General features: G+C 34.2%; 1 protein-coding gene across 12 annotated transcripts in view; it reads left to right on the forward strand.

The window, feature by feature from the left end:
• PDS5B (PDS5 cohesin associated factor B) overlaps nucleotides 1-17360 on the forward strand; it is a 247429-nt gene that overhangs the window by 207678 nt on the left and 22391 nt on the right. For 9 of the 12 annotated variants that reach the window (XM_014530742.1, XM_014530741.1, XM_005883135.2 and 6 more), the window contains 7 exons: nucleotides 1705-1909; nucleotides 5246-5360; nucleotides 7205-7337; nucleotides 7673-7792; nucleotides 9370-9432; nucleotides 9827-9972; nucleotides 14006-14111. In XM_014530742.1, the coding sequence (XP_014386228.1) occupies nucleotides 1705-1909; nucleotides 5246-5360; nucleotides 7205-7337; nucleotides 7673-7792; nucleotides 9370-9432; nucleotides 9827-9972; nucleotides 14006-14111 (888 nt within the window). The remainder of the gene's footprint in view (nucleotides 1-1704; nucleotides 1910-5245; nucleotides 5361-7204; nucleotides 7338-7672; nucleotides 7793-9369; nucleotides 9433-9826; nucleotides 9973-14005; nucleotides 14112-17360) is intronic. The other 3 variants (XM_005883137.2, XM_005883138.2, XM_014530743.1) reach the window with 2 other exon arrangements.

Raw genomic sequence — 17360 nt, forward strand, 5'->3', positions numbered from 1 at the left:
CCCAGGAAGAATCTAGGGAGTGTCATAAGGTCAAGCCTAATTATGCTAAGAGGACTGTGCCCTCTAAGCTGGGACTTGTTTGTGGCTTTGCCAACAGGTCAGTCTGAGCCTTAACCCTATACCTGCGCCCTACAAGAAATAATATATGCACCCCTATGTTCATAGCAGGTCAATGTACAATAGCTAAGATTTGAAAACAACCCAAGTGCTCATCAGCAGATGAGTGGATAAAAAGCCTTGGACCATTTACACCAGGGGTCCTCAAACTACGGCCCGAGGGCCACATGCAAATACAAATATTGTATTTGTTCCCATTTCGTTTTTTTACTTCAAAATAAGATATGTGCAGTGTGCATAGGAATTTGTTCATAGTTTTTTTTTTTAACTATAGTCCGGCCCTCCAACGGTCTGAGGGACAGTGAACTGGCCCCCTGTTTAAAAAGTTTGAGGACCCCTGATTTACACAATGGAATATTATGCAGCTGTAAAAAAGAAACAAGTCCCACCATTTGCAACAGCATGGATGAACCTTAGAGAGTATTATGCTAAGTGAAATAAATCAGTCAGAGAAAGATAAGTATTACATGATCTCACTCATATATGGAATCTAATGAACAAAATAAACCAATGAACAAAATAGGTCCAGAGACATAGAAACTTGGGAACAGACTGTCAAACCTCGGAGGGAAGGCAGGGGAGGTTGGATGGGTAGGAAGAAATCAACCCAAGAACATGTATGCTTATATGCATAACCCATGGACACAGACAATAGGGTGGTAAAGGCCTTGGGTGGTGGGTGGGGGCGGACTAGAAGAGGTCAGTGTCATAAAAGGTGACATTTGTAACACTTTCTATAATAAAAATTTTAAAAAGAGCAAACAAGTCATGTTGAGCTTTTCCCTAGTTTAGAAAAAATTCTGATAAGCTATGTACTGGATGCTGTGCTAGGTTTAGAAGCACAAAGATGTCTTCAAGTAATGAGGAGCTGAGTAAGTAAAGACTGACATATAAATCAGTCATTTTAATACTGTATACTGACTTCTATGCTGGAGATGTACACAGAGTGCTTGAGAGAGCACAGATGGATGCAGGATAAAAATCACAGTGATTTCTGGAGGATAAAGGAGCTGTTCTTTAGGTAAGGAGGAGTTAGCTTGGAGAGTGGAGGTGGGTGATTTAGGAGATGGAGAAGTATTTGGAAATCAGGTGCAGTGATAATGAACAGATTGGTTCATTTATAGAACAAAAAGTAATTAGGTGTTTCTGAAAGTGATTAGTAACTCTTGCCTTCAGAGTTGTACATTTTAGTTGAAATAGTTTTGAAATGATAGAAATAAAATGTATAGATTAAAATTTTACCTTGCTCAGTAAATGAAAAAGCTACATATGAGAGAGTATTTAAACTTTATTTTTTTCCTACCTTATTTAACGTGGGATGGATTGATATTCATGAGTTTTATCTGTTTTAAGAGTACATTCAATATTTTCTGACACCTCTAAACTGGTAGTGATTAGAGTCCGGGTAAATACTTCAACCTTGAAATTAACTTGTCACAACATTCCAGTCTTGTGAGCTGAAGCAGTGGTTGTGGATAAACTTGCTGTTGTTTACTGGTCTGGTTACTTGATATAGTACATTTTATATGTGAATTTGTTACTCTTTGCTGCCATGTGATAATATGTAGAATAATGATGTCTTCACAGGATGAATGCTATCAAGTAAGACAAGTATTTGCTCAGAAACTTCACAAAGGCCTTTCCCGATTACGACTTCCACTTGAGTATATGGCAATCTGTGCTCTTTGTGCAAAAGATCCTGTAAAAGAGAGAAGAGCTCACGCCAGGCAGTGTCTGGTAAAAAATATAAATGTGAGACGCGAGTATCTGAAGCAGCATGCAGCTGTTAGTGGTAAGCCCATATGAAAATGGAAAGTATATTTTTCCAGCCTGCCAATTTTCTTTATAGAGCACAAAGTGATGTAACTGTTATTTATTATATTCTAATTAGCCCACATTAAATAAGTATTACTGTTTTTTCAATAATAGCTTCACCTTTAAAGTTTATTTTTAAAATAGAAATGCATGTGTATCTAAATATCAACTCATATCTATGCAACTAACGAAATGGCCAAGGGACATAAGCAGTGACATTGGATGGAGGTACTTTTAATAGAACAGTAAAATGTATACGTCAGAGTATGATCTTTTAATTTAAAAATCTACCAGTCTCTGGTCTTTGTTGATTATTCTCATCACAGCCGGCATGTGCAGGACCGGCATTCTGGATTCAAACCGGCAACCTTTCAGGGACAGTACTCAACCAACTGCTCACCTTACCCCATCCACGTTATTAGCTTTTGTGTCTCTCTGACTTTTATTTAATTAAAATCTATCCAGTTATCCAAGTTAAAAATCGGAGACATTCTTCATATCTTTTTTCCCCTCTCATCATTCACCAAATCCTTAATTCTTTCTCTGGATATCTTGAACATTTCTCCTCAACTGTTTTATCCTGCTATATTTCTCTTGGATTAGTGTGTACATGTCTGCCTCCTTCTTATAAATTCCCCTGCCTCTAATCCACCTCCAGTTGTGCCACACTGCTATCAAAATTTTTTTAGAACACATTGGATCATATCACTATCATGTTTGAAATCTGTGTTGACTTTTTTATTGCTCATAGGATCAAATTTAAACTCATTAACATGGCCCTTTAGAGTTTTACTCTCAATCTGAGTTTTAGGCTTTTCCCTAGCCATTCCTTACTATAAGTCCTATGCTTCTTGTACTCTGGATTGTTTGAAATTTGTACAGCCATCTTTTTCTCTGTTTTCAACACTACCTGGAAGTTGCCTCCCCTTCCAGACAGACAAAATCAAGGAGCATGGTTTGCATCTTTTGAGTCCTTTAAAATGTAGTTTGGGAGTTACACCATCATTGGAATTCTTTTTTTTTTTTCTTCCTCATCTTGGAAAAAAATGAGTGCTCTGGAGTCAAATCCCACCTCTGCCATTTACTGTTTGTGTTTGGGCATGTTACTTTAACAATCTGAGCCTTAATTTCTTTATTTGTAAAATTGGTTTAATTATACTCTTTTCTTATGGTTGTTATGAGTATTAAAAAATTAATGTATATAGCCCTGGCTGGGGAAGCTCAGTGGTTAGAGTGCTGATCCTTGCACTGAAGGGTCAACAGTTTGATTTCTGGTCAAGGGCACGTGCCTGGGTTGCAGGTGTGATTCCTGTGCGGGAGGCAACAAATCCATGTCTCTCTCTCACATCAATGTTTCTCTCTTTCTCTCCCTCTTCCCCCTCCCTTCCTCGCTCCCTCCCTCCCACTCTTTAAAAATCAATGAAAAAAAATATCCTCAGGTGAGGATTAACAAAAACAACAAAAAAAGTTAACGTATATAAAGTACTTGGCATACTGCATGCTCTAAAGTAGTCAGGCCCTAGCCCGTTTGGCTCAGTGGGTAGAGTGTCGGCCTAGGGATCAAAGGGCCCGGGTTTGATTCCAGTCAAGAGCACATACCTTGGGATGGGGGGTAATGTGGGGATAAGGACACATATGTAATAACTTAATAAAGAAATTTTTAAAAAAAAGAGCACATACCTTGGTTGCAGGCTCCTCCTCAGGCCTGAAGCCTGGTCAGGGCTCGTGCAGGAGGCAACCAATCGATGTTTCTCTCTGTCTTTCCCTCTCTCTTCCACTCTACCTAAAAATCAATGGGAAAAATATCCTTGGGTGAAGATTTAAAAAAAAAAAAAGAAGAAGAAGAAGTAGTAGTCAGTAGTTGTTAGCTATTCTTGTCTTAGGGCACCTACCACATTGAAGGATAGCTTCTGTCTCTATGCCTTACTATGAGAGCTTTGTCTAGTCTTATTCATCTTTATATTTAAAATAAGCCTGAAAATTGTAGGCACTCAATAAATATTTGATAAAAATTTAATTTGAATTTCACTGAATTTTGAACCTTGATATTTTTTCCTCCTATACCTTCCTTAAAATGAAAGATACTACACACAAATTATTCTCTTTGACTTCAGGAATAGAAATAGAACTTGGTGCCTTATTGACATGTACATTACTATACTCTAGGTTGAACATATAATTTAAACTTTTATTTTGAAAGTAGCATATATAAAAAGATTGTACAAAATATGAATCTCGGTCTTTTTGAATAATAACCTTATTAAACTAGTTAGGATTACAATTCTAACGTCTAATGGAATATGCTGATCAAAGTTAAAATACAGGGTGGGGCAAAATTAGGTTTACAGTTGTTCACATGGAAAATAATACAATAATTAAAAACATAATAATACAAGAATAAACTCTGGCTTTGGCCAGGTAAATCAGTTGATTGAAGCATCATCCTGTATACCAAAAGGTTCAGGATTCAATCTCCGGCCTGAATGGGGCACATATGGGGGGCAACTGATCGATTTTTATCTCTCACATCAAAGTCACTCTCTCTGTGTCTCTTTCTCTCCCGCCCCTCCTCCTCTTCTCTCTTTCTCCCCCGCCCCTCCCTCTAGGAACAAAAAAATCAATAAAAACATATCGTCATGTGAGGATTTAAGAAAACCACAAAACTGTTTCATATAATCACAAATGTAAACCTACTTTTGTCCCACCCTGTATAAAGATATTTTAAACTAAAAGAAATGTTTCTTTGATATTTAAAATGTCCTAGAAACTCTTATTTATGTTTGTGGTTTTTTTTGTATCAGTTCTTCTGTTACAGATAGGATCAAATACTTTTACTTTGATTCAGATAGTATCAAAAACCTTTACTTTCTGCTTTTGTGTCACACTAACTCTGAAATATTTACTAGTTTTTAATTTTGCTCATAAGCTTATAAGGAAGGCACTGTTGAACATAGTGTTGCTCATAATAAGAAAAAGAGATCTTATGTTTCTTGGTCTTAGAGTTTGTTTGAGTCACTTTTTCCCATATGCATTTGAAAAGTGAAATAATTGTCTTTGTAACCACAACATATAGTGCATTTAATAGGCATTTCACTATTGTATATGATGAATGAATGAATAAACTGTTTAATTTATAATATATCTTAGCTCTGACTATTTCAATATGTTTTTCTTTTAGCCATAATGTGGTACTGTTGGGATGTAGGAAATACTGAATCAGAGAGATAAAGAAAGAGGAAGGTTATAAGATTTGGTTTTCTAACCTGGATGTTTTGTTTTGTTTGTGTGTGTTGTGTGTGTGTTTGTTTTTCAGAAAAATTATTATCTCTTCTACCAGAATATGTTGTTCCATATACAATTCACCTTTTGGCACATGACCCAGATTATGTCAAAGTACAGGATATTGAACAACTTAAAGATGTTAAAGAGTAAGACTTTTTTCATCCTATTTTCATATTTTCAGAAAGTTTTTTCCCTTTCCTGCTGATAATAGAACCTTAATTATAATTAGTTTATTTGATTTATTTTATTCCTTAGGAATTTAAGGTCTCTTTCCTTTATTTGTTCTTTTATTTTTTTAAAATACATTTTTATTGATTTCAGAGAGGAAAGAAGAGGTAGAGAGAGATAGAAACATCAATGATGAGAATCATTGATTGGCTCTCTCTTGTACACTCCCCCGCTGGGAATCAAACCCGTAACCCAGGCATGTGCCCTGACTGGGAATCAAACTGTAACCTCCTGGTTCATAGGGTGACACGACACTGAGCCACACCGGCGGGGCCTCTTTTTTTTTTTTTTTTTCCCATACCATCTCTTTATATTTTATTTCTTATATAATTTTCCAATATTTAATTTAGCATAATTACTGTATACTACTCTGTTTCTTTACCAGTCTAGCATTTCTTTTGTATTGAAGCAATTCATTAAAAGTTTCCATTACAGTTCTTCTTATCTTTTTCTACTTTCTTCTGAAACTATAGATTTTCATGTGGGGTGAAGTAATACAGTAATACTCTCCTTTATTCACATAGGAAGCACTTTTTTTTTCCAGACACTATTTTTCTTTATAAGAAAGAAAGAATGGTCTAATTTAATAACGGACTAAGTTGATAACCAGGCAACACTCTCACTTACTACTTCATTGGTGACATTTCTAAATAAACTTAATGACAGTTGTAATTTTTTCAAAGATTACTATTGAGAGGCCAAAAGACTATTTATGCCTGTGTGCAGAATAGAGAAATATAATGGAGTTTAGAGAAGTCCTTATAAGACTAGTATAATGTCAAATGACTCATAACTTGGTAAGGGAAAAAGCTATTGCCCTCTTACCAAAGTTTCTGTTTTTTAAAAATATGTAGTTAGTTCTCCCAAAATTAATCCTGTTAGAGTAATTATAACTAATGAAAACTTCTAGCATTTCCTCTTTCTCAGAGAAAATTAGTTTTTGAAATAGATAAAATACTCTTTGGAATTTACTATACATTTTTAGCTATATCTCTAAATTGCCCAAATACAGCCATGCGTCATCTCTAGTCTTTGAGAAAGCCACTTCAGAAAAGCTTATTCTGTACCCGAGATCTTAAAGATTATTTTTTTTCTTCTAGAATGATATCTTGCTTCACATTTCTCTCTTGTTCTCCCATTACTTATCTCTTCTGTGCTATAACTGTCACATTCTGACAGTGTAATATACAGAGACAGAGCCCTTTGTGTTTTTTTTCTTAAATAGAATTTTTTTTGTAATTAACTTTAAAACTGAGCTAACTTTAAAATTGAAACCTTATTTTAATTTTTCCATGTTTAAGCAAGGATAGTATGTGCAGTTGTCAGCCATGACTTTTTTCTCTCTAATTTACTGAAGATTCTCAATTATTAAATAAGGTAGTTATATTTTCTTGAAGACTTCCAATTGGAACTACAGTCAATATTGAATATTTGAGGCATCATTTTATTCATGGCCCAGTTATTCCCTTAGGTAGTCTTCCTTTCTTGTAATAGCTAAGATCACTTCATTCTTTTCACCATTTATTCCTTTTTAACCTGACACCCTGGGAAAATTAGTGAGACTTTGAGAGGGGTTCTTATGAACTCACACTTTAATTACTGATATGTTGTGATATGTATGTGTGACATATTTTTTCTCTATTGGCTTAGAGCTGTTTCTTTTTAATTTTTTCTACTCCTGGCATTCATTATATTACTATTTAAAATTATTATATCTGTATTTAACAACAAATTATTCTTTCCTATTTTTTTATTTTTCTAGATGTCTTTGGTTTGTTTTAGAAATATTAATGGCTAAAAATGAAAATAACAGTCATGCATTTATCAGAAAGATGGTAGAAAATATTAAACAAACAAAAGATGCCCAAGGACCAGATGATGCAAAAATGAATGAAGTATGTAATTCTTTGTAAATAATTACGATTCTTTATTTAAGCATTTGAGTATAGAGTATGGAACTCCTGTAGTATTTTGTACACCATGTCTGTCTTTTCTATTAGTAGTAAATAATCAGTAGTATTTCGATTAGTAATAATTAGATATACTAATATAGTCACTAATATAAAATTAATAGTAATATTATTACTAGTAAACTAATGAAAACAATAGTGTATTTTAAACTTACACTGTTGCATTAAAAAGTGCATATTAAGTACATATTCTAGAATTACTTCCAATTTAGACTTTAGGATGCCAATCTAAGTACCTAATTTTTTTAATACCATTGCAGAAACTGTATACTGTGTGTGATGTTGCCATGAATATCATCATGTCGAAGAGCACCACATACAGTTTGGAATCTCCTAAAGACCCAGTACTACCAGCTCGGTTTTTTACTCAACCTGACAAGGTAGTCATTTTAGAATTTGTTTGTGTAAGTTGAAGTAAAAGGTATTCTCAGTACTTGGTTGTGGGGAGATCAAGAAGGAGCAGAATCAAGAGCTGACCCACTACTAATGTTATGGAAAGATCTTAATAATGTGGTTTAAGACCAGAATATGGACCAAACCAGAGGGCACAAATAAGGTTCAGAGATTAGTTAGTAGGATCCAGAGTTTGTGTTCAAAATTTTATCCCACTCTGAGAGCACAACAAAAATGTGATCAAAGCATGTAGATCTATGAGTTAATGGCCATTGATCCAAAATGGGGAGGAGAATGGTGATAGAGATACAGTCTGAAGTTAGAGCTCTTGATTGAGATCTATAACTATAGTAAAACCTCGATATAACAGACTAATTTCGACAAGGGGGTGTTCATTAAACCCAAAATTCAGTTATATAATAAAGAAGGTTTTCTGAATGCATGTTAAAAATTGACAAATTAGTTTACCTGTTTTTACTTATGTAGACAGATTTGTGTAATTAAAATTACATATGAAAAGTTTAATTTCATAGAAAAGTTTTCTATATGTATTACTCTAATTTTAAATTTATACTGTATAGGTCTAGTAAATGCGTGAATTCACCAGCCACCGTGAGTAAACGGCTCGGTGTGGTTTAGCTCACATCAGAATGTTGGCTGGCCTGTGTTAAAACTGCTGCAGAAAGTCACGCCACTCAACAGCAGAACCAGTTATCGTGTGCCATGTGGTGTGATCACGTGCTAATCATTCCCGAATATTGTTTGCCACCAGTGACTCTTGGATTTAAATCTGTAGACTATAGTTGTAGATAAATAATATTTATTTATGTCAGCAAAATTATTACAGTATTTATTCCAACTCTAAGATTTATTGAAAATAGCAGTTAATAACAAAAATAACCTGTTAATTTAATTATAAGCAAGTCTTGATTAAAAGCATTTTAAAATGAACAGGGTGTTAATTTTCACAAAGGACATACGGACTGGAAATTTTGTCAGTTAAATCCGAAGTTTGTTAAATCGAGGTCCGCAAAATCTAGGATTTACTTTAGTATGAGGAAACAAGTGGAGAAAGACACTGGAATAGACCCAAGATCCTTGGAATGCTACAAGAATGTTCCCACTGTCATAAAACTCAAGTATTGTATGAGATATAAAAGGTGTTTTCAAGAATCTCTCTTTGACTTTTGAGTAACTGAGAGTATAGAAACCAGCAATGTCTCTTTTTTTAAAATCAAAATACCAATTAAAGTCTTAATATAGTGTATAGAAATTTAGAATGGCCTTGTAGTTTCACCCAAAAGCTGAAAGTGATTATTGTCTGCTTTGAAGCATTCACTTTGGTGTGATTAAGATATGAGGAGTCTGTGTGGTACAAGATTAATTCAAGTATATTATTTAAAAACAATAACTGAAATTTTGTGTTTTAACTGATTAGTTTTAATAAGTATGAACTTTTTATGTATTTCAAAACAGAAGCTGCTGTTGGCTTTTCTTAGCTTTTGACCCTCACAGATACAGTGTTTTAGTATTCACTAACTACATCTTTTTCCCTTGCTTGTAGAACTTCAGTAACACCAAAAATTATCTGCCTCCAGAAATGAAATCGTTTTTCACTCCTGGAAAAGTATGTTTTGAGAATTGTTTCAATTCTTATGTGGAAGTTTATTTTAGTTTCATTAGTGGTATAATTATGTTATTTTGTATTTTTTTAAACATTGGTATATTTTAAGTAAGAAATTTTAATTATTAGGTATCTTCCATTTGCTAGTAAGAAATAGTTACAATAACTATATAGATGTAAGCTGAGATACATGAACTTACTTTTTAGCTTTATAATAAACTTGACTATTCTGCTACCTATAGTTTTTTATTTGTTCAAGTGATAGCCAATTTATTCTTACATAGTAGGCACATTTTTTTATGATTTGTACATAAATACTTTGACAGAGATGTTATTTATGGTCCTTTAAATTTCTTTTGGCTTTAATGTAATAGAGATAATGCATTTTTCATTTCAGCCTAAAGCAACCAATGTTCTAGGAGCTGTTAATAAGCCGCTTGCATCAGCAGGCAAACAATCTCAGACAAAATCTTCACGAATGGAAACTGTGAGCAATTCAAGCAGCAGCTCAAACCCAAGCTCTCCTGGAAGAATAAAAGGGAGGTAAGTACGTAAGAAATACCTACTTTATATTTAAGGATTCCAACAAAGCTATGAGATCTAAAATAATGTAACCCAAAACATTTAATGTCAGTGAGTGGAAATCAACGCATACCATTTAACATTGGTAGTCAAGCTCTCCATCTTAGCCTTTCATATTCTGGCTTTTGGGGTAATCCAATTGTCTAGCAATTGTAAAATTGTTAAATAACAGTGCGTCCATTCAGTCGAATACACAGTCATTAAAAATGATGAAGTAGGAGATACTATCAAGAGTTTCGATAATACATTATTACAGGGGTCCTCAAACTTTTTAAACAGGGGGCCAGTTCACTATCCCTCAGACCGTTGGAGGGCCGGACTATAGTTTAAAAAAAAACTATGAACAAATCCCTATGCACACTGCACATATCTTATTTTGAAGTAAAAAAATAAAACGGTAACAAATACAATATTTGTATTTGCATGTGGCCCGCGGGCCGTAGTTTGAGGACCCCTGCATTATTGAGTGAAAAGACAAAGAATAAGAACAGTGTTATGTATTTTTGAGTTTTATTTATTTTTATTTTTTTAATATATTTTATTGATTTTTTACAGAGAGGAAGGGAGAAGGATAGAGAGTTAGAAACATCAATGAGAGAGAAACATCGATCAGCTGCCTCCTGCACACCCCTTACTGGGGATGTGCCCGCAACCAAGGTACATGCCCTTGACCGGAATCGAACCTGGGACCCTTGAGTCCGTAGGCCAACGCTCTATCCACTGAGCCAAACCGGTTAGGGCTCTTTTTGAGTTTTAAAAAGGAATTGCATTTACATTTTCTTATATATGCATAGAAAGTTTTTAAAAGAATACATCACATCTTAATAGTGTTGATGTAATCTAGTGTAGGCGGGGAGATCATCTTATATTCTTTGGTATGATTTAAATTTATTTTTAGTATGTGCATGTATAAACTTTTTGTTTAAAGAAAGCAAAAAGGAAACACATTTTACACTTTCTCTAGTTTTAGCATAGTGCTTAGTACATCCTTAGTTAGCAGCAGAGCCTTATACAGGGCTAAACTGCCACTGTTTATTGATTTTGCTAAGTTATTGTGGAAGACTTTATGCTGTCTTTTGCATTGTTCATAACCAATTAGTAAAGGAAGGAGGAGACATTCTGAAGTATCTTACCAATTCCCTTACAATGAATGTTTAAATGTTATACAGTCAAACCTTGGTTCTGGAACATCTCCCATCTCAAACAATTTGGTTCTTGACCAAGTTGTTCACAGAAAAGAATGTCTTGCTTGTCCAACCAAACTTTGGTTTTCAACCTGACAACCCTTTCATGCTGATACCTCAGTGGGAGGAAAAGTGTCTCTCAGGCAACAAAGGAGAGAATGCTTCTGTTGCTGGTGAAATCAACAATTAGCACAATTTTAAAAACATAGAGGCCATCAGGAGTGCTAATGTTGCTAAGGGTGTGAAAGAAGCAGTGATCACAGGCAATTGTAGAAGTAGAACTGAAGTTGATTTGGATAAAGGAAAAGTAGTTAGCAGGTGACAGCATTTCTGAGACAAGCAAAAATGCTGCATACTGACCTGAAAGACACCCCTGGAATGAGTGCTAAAAGTGATTTTTTAAGGCTAATAGGGGGTGGTTCTATAAATTAAGAAAAGAAGTGTGTGTTTACAGATTAAACAGTATGTTAGACATGTACTGAATATAGGAAAGGTTAAAACAGGGAATCATTTGGTGGTCTGGAACCGAGTAATTCAACTTACATTATTTTTAATGGGGGAAAAAATTCTGTTTTCAAACAAATCACTTCTTGAACAGCCTTACAGAACAAATTAAGTTTGAGAACCGAGGTTCCACTGTATAGTACAATAGAAGTAGAACAGAATTAATATCTATAGCTCTTATTTGTTCAAGATTTCTATATTAATGTATATTAGTGGCTTATACCTAAGTGACTCTTCACACATATCATTGGAACATTTACTAGTGAATATCCTCATACTTAAAATGACCAAAACATTTTCAGCAACTAATTTCTAAATTATTGGGGTTTTTTCCTTGAATTTCTGGTTATAATCATAGATGATCGAACTCTGCCTAGTCATCTAGACTAAGAGCATCAAAACTGTCCTTGACTCTCCCCCCTGCTAAGTTTTACCAATTATTTTTCCCTACAGTGTTTTATTCTTCTCTTTTCTGTTATCATTTCATTCATTCTCTTTAATTGTTATACTAGGCTATTTCCCTTCCTTACTCCTCTAGCTATGTAGATCATATCACTGCTAGATGCTCTTTTTTTAAATGCTGCTGGTTTAAGGTTATTCCATTGCTCAGAAATCTTAATTGGCTCCCTTGTTTGCTTTTAAGATAGTTCAGTGGTCGGCAAACTGCAGCTCGGCAAACCGCAGCTCGGGAGCCACATGCGGCTCTTAGGCCCCTTGAGTGTGGCTCTTCCACAAAATACCGGCTTCTGCGCATGGGCCACAAAGTTTCAGTCGCACTGTATGTGTGCACCCGCACGTGGTATTTTGTGGTATTTTGTGGAAGAGCCACACCCAAGGGGCCAAAGAGCCGCATGTGGCTCGCGAGCCGCGGTTTGCCGACCACGGAGATAGTTTATATGTTAGTCTGTCCTCATCTCCCATTGTTACTCAAAACAAATGACTCCTGGTTTTATGCTATACTTTTTCAATATACTTTGGTTAAATTTTCTTTCACTCTGACTAATCTTGTCATTTTTTTTCATCCAATCCCATCTCTTCACTAGAACTTTTTCTAAGAGAATGAGCTAAGTGTGTTTGAGATGGTTTGGTTGGAGAGTAGGAATGATAATAATGGTTAGAGATGAAGTTGAGAGGTAGCCAGATTATATTTAGACTTTGTGAATGTAAGAAATTTGGTTTTGATTTTTAAGTACAACTGGAAGATATTGTTATGGAGTCTAGTGATCTGATTTGCTCTTTAAAAGACTGCTCTGATTGTTTGGAGAAGAGAAGCTAGGATTGAGATTTAAAAAAAAAACAGTTTGGAGTCAGCTAATAGTCTTCTAGGGAAGGGATAAAGAGGGAAGAAGATGGTGAATAGTGAAATTTGGGATTTATTTTGATGCAAGATCAAAGTGGTCTTGCTTGATGGATTAGTTGTGAACAGTTAGGGAAAAGGAGGATTTAAAGATGTATCCTGGCTTTTTGCCTGAATAACTATGGAGATAATGGTGCCCTTTACTGAGCTGTAGAGTCCTTGAGGAGGAACAGACTGTGCCTGTGTGGGTGTGTGTGTGTGTGTGTTTTGGAGAGGTGGGGAAAAGAGGAGGTGTCCAAGTAACTGTCTTGGCTGTGGTAAGGTTCAGATGCCTATTATAAATTCAAGTGAGTGGGCAGCTGGATATGTGAGTCTAGAACTCAGGGTAGCTCCTTAGCTAGATACTGAAATCCAGGATTCAGTAATGTTTCAGTGGGTTTTAAAACCAGATAGAAGACATACAAATGCATGAAAAAATGTGCTGTTAATTTATTTAACAAGTATTTATTGGGTGCCTACTCTGTGCCAAGCACTAGTCCACATGCATTAGTATGCATTGGTAAGTAAAATTGACAAGAGATCCACATTTACATTCTAGCAGGAAAAGGTAGTCAGGTAGATAATAAACCTAGTAATTTTTAGTGTATTAGAGGGTGATAATGTAAGAAGAAAAAGAATTAGGGAAAAAGGAGAGGCAGGGGACAGGGCAGATTGTAATGTAGGCCAATCCAACTTGCTAATAAGAAAAGTCTTAATTTAGTTTATGTTCCCACTCCAAGATAGAATTTAGGTTTTAAAAAGAATTAGGAAAGAGATAAATTTGTGATGTTTTTATTTTCCTTTTTAATTAAATGTGCTTCTTTGCTTGTTGATTTAGTGCGAAGTATGATAGAATAAAACCAATACTTTTTGAATGGAATGAACCTTTATTTTATAAAGCTGCATTAGAGAACAGAAAAAGCTTTTAAGGTTATTTGATTGTAATAACAATTATAAATTATATTAAAAGGCTTGATAGTTCTGAAATGGACCACAGTGAAAATGAGGATTACACAATGTCTTCACCTTTGTCGGGGAAAAAAAGTGACAAGAGAGACGACTCTGATCTTGTAAGGGTGAGCTATTTGGTTTGATTTTATCATTATTATTATTATCATTTTACTGTAAATAATAATTTTTACACGAAATTACTTAACATTACTCTCAAATTTGACATGATTTTCTTTTGTTTGTTAATCCTTTCCCGAGGATATTTTTCCCATTGACATTTAGAGAGAGTGAAAGAGGAGGTAGAAAAGGAGTGGGGGGAGGAGAGAGAGAGACATTTAAGAGAGAGAGAAAGAGAGAGTCATCTATGTGAGAGAGACATTTTGATTCATTGCCTCCCACACTCACCCTGACCAGGATGGGGATTGAACCTACAATCTCAGGTATGTTCCAGGATGGAATCCGAGACCCTTTGATGCACAAGCTGAGGCTCTACCATTGAGCAATACCGGCCAGGGTGACATGATTTCCTTTTAAAGATTTTAATTACAAATTTGAGTTTATGATTATCTTCTACCATGTAATTTAAGTATATTGAATTTCTTGTGCCTTTTGTTATTCTACTAAGTAATCTTCTTTCTTCAGGTCTTTGGACTCTAACATGCTAGTCCAGTTCTATACTCAGACTGCTGGTTTTTTTGTTTGTTTGCTTGCTTTTTTAAAAAACATAATAAATTTAGAATTAGCCTTACAGAAAGGAAATAGAATGAGGGTATTTAAAGGCTCCCTCATTTTAGTTGATTTCTTGAGCCTTTAATTACTAAATAAACTTCTAGTAAAGGTCAGAATTGCTACAGTTCTCATATAGTCCTTGTTTAGTTTTAAAATCTTAATAGCAATGATAGCTGATATGATAGATACAATTTATAAATGTCATTTGAAGACAAAGTTGGTAGTTTTGGTGCAGATACAGAGGGTAGTTATATATTTCAACACAAGCTGATGGCCTTAATAATAGGGCACATTTTTATTTTCTAGGTTAGCTCTAAACTTTTTAAGATAACTAATAACTTTATCTGTAGCATGTGGATACTTAGCTGGTAAGGTTTATCAGAATAAGTCAGTTAGCCCAAATGAATTGTTGTTATAAAGATTAATGTTTTTATTAATGATTACCATAAAATAAAAGTTAATGTGTTTCAATCTACTCAATACAGGTGGAAGGTTATTAGTAAAATAATTACTTTTGCTTTCTCTGGAATACAGGGATGGGCAAAAGTAGGTTTACAGAACAAGACAATAATTTATAAATAAATAATAATACAGGAATAAACTCTGTTTTGTGTACTCACAACTGTAAACCTACTTTTGCCCACCCCTGTAGTATTGCTCTGCTTGTCTTTTACTGGCCCAACATTACATAGCCAAGAACTTTTATTTTCAGTTCTTTTAAAGTTTCTCCAAGTAATTTATTTTGCCAGATTGTTTCTCTTTTCACTTAAAAAATTGTAATTCTAAAATTCTTACTAAATCATTACTATCTATCTGTAAATTCTGATTTTTATGGGCTATTTAAAAATTTCGGCCAACCAGAATTAAAATTGATTGCTTAGCCAGAAAGGAATGCTGTTACCTGGATTTATAGAAGAAAATCCTTGAATTGGAAAAGGTATTTGTCTTCTAATTCTACTTCTCATTTAGTGCAAAAATTCCTTCATTGTCATTTATGAGAATTGGTCACCATGTTCTTGGAAATGCCTTAGTGGAGGAGAGCTTATAATTTCTTTCATTTATTGGAAACATCAGCTAGGCCATCCCCATCCACATGCTGCTGCTCCTTATCCCCTCAAATTTAGGAAGCATGATTTTGATTAATTCTTAATATTTTTGTTATTCTGTAAATCCCACATCTAATTTTACCTTAGGAAGCAATGCAAAAATACAGTCTCTATTTTTCATTGAACAGTTTTGAATTTCTGTCCTTTTGGGATCTATATGTATAATTATAATGAAGACCTTTGGCTATCCTTTGTGCAACATTGCATTCATTTTCAAAAGTTCTAGAAACTTATTAATCTAGTTTCAACTGAAATATCCTCAGAGAGATGAGAATTATGAGACAGAAGTTTAATTTTAATATCAATAAATCATAGTGAAAGAGTACTGTCTCCCTTGCTATTCCTAGCTTCATATTGATATTAAATTGCAAAGGAATTCTCTCTATATATTTATATTCAAAATTATAGTTTCGCAAGTAACATTTTCCTGCTCCTAGCCTTAGTTTTATACTCCCTTTCCTCTTAAAACAATGTAGTGCAAAATGAAAAAGAAATTAGAGAATGTAGGGCGTTAGCAAACTAGATTAATTTTATGGTATTCTCAAGAAAGCAGGCATTGGTTTCATTTTTACCACCAACCTTTTTCAGAGCATAAAGGAATTAAGCCATCCTTTCAGATCTTTGGGCATCCAAGTTAATTATAGCATTTAAAATTGGAGATGACACTTTAAATTTAGTTTTAATGTATATTTCTTTTATCTTCTCATCTCTGAGTAACAACAGTTAATTTTTAATTATATAAAAGGAAAAAAGAGAGAACTCATGGGACATAAGACAATAGTGTGGTGATTGTGGGGGTGGAGGGGGAAGAAGGCATAGAGGGGATAAATGGTGATGGAAAAATTTTTTTAAAATTAAAATAAAATCTAAATATATACTAACAAATTAAAACCAATCATTTGTAGGTCTTTTTTTTCTTGGAAGTCAAGGATAATATAATGCTTAAAAAATCTCTTAATATGTTATAGCATATTAATAAACAAAATAAGAAAAATGCTAAAAAGAGAATCATAGATCATGCCAAAGAAGACATAAATTTTCACAGATGAACTTTTAATAAACTAATTCCAAAAGGATAAATCCCTAACATGCTAAAAATTTTGTCTATTTAAATTAGTAGTGAATGATTTAGTCAAAGTTATTATTCTTAATGGCAAAATACTTGAAGCATTCTTATGAAAAGTCAGGAACAAAACAAGTAACCTGCTGTCACCACTATTATTTAAAATTGTACTAGAATGTTCATTTCAAGAAGACATGAAATAAAAGTAAAGGTATGACAATGAGTAAGAAGAGAAATTTATTTTTTTATTTGTGTAATCTTAGAAAAACTAGAGAAGTAATTGAAAAACTAAGAGTTTAGCATGGTAGCCAGGTATCTACACAAATAAAAAAGAAACATGGTAATTAGCGTACGACCGCTACCCTTTTCATTGGCTAATCAGTGAGTATATGCAAATTAACTGTCAGCTAAGATGGCGGCCGGCAGCCAGGCACTTGCCGGCCTCTCAGCTGCAACTCTAAGCAACTATGTACTAT

The sequence above is a fragment of the Myotis brandtii genome, unplaced genomic scaffold, assembly GCF_000412655.1.
Source record: "Myotis brandtii unplaced genomic scaffold, ASM41265v1 scaffold77, whole genome shotgun sequence".
In the NCBI taxonomy this organism is placed as follows: Eukaryota; Metazoa; Chordata; class Mammalia; order Chiroptera; family Vespertilionidae; genus Myotis; species Myotis brandtii.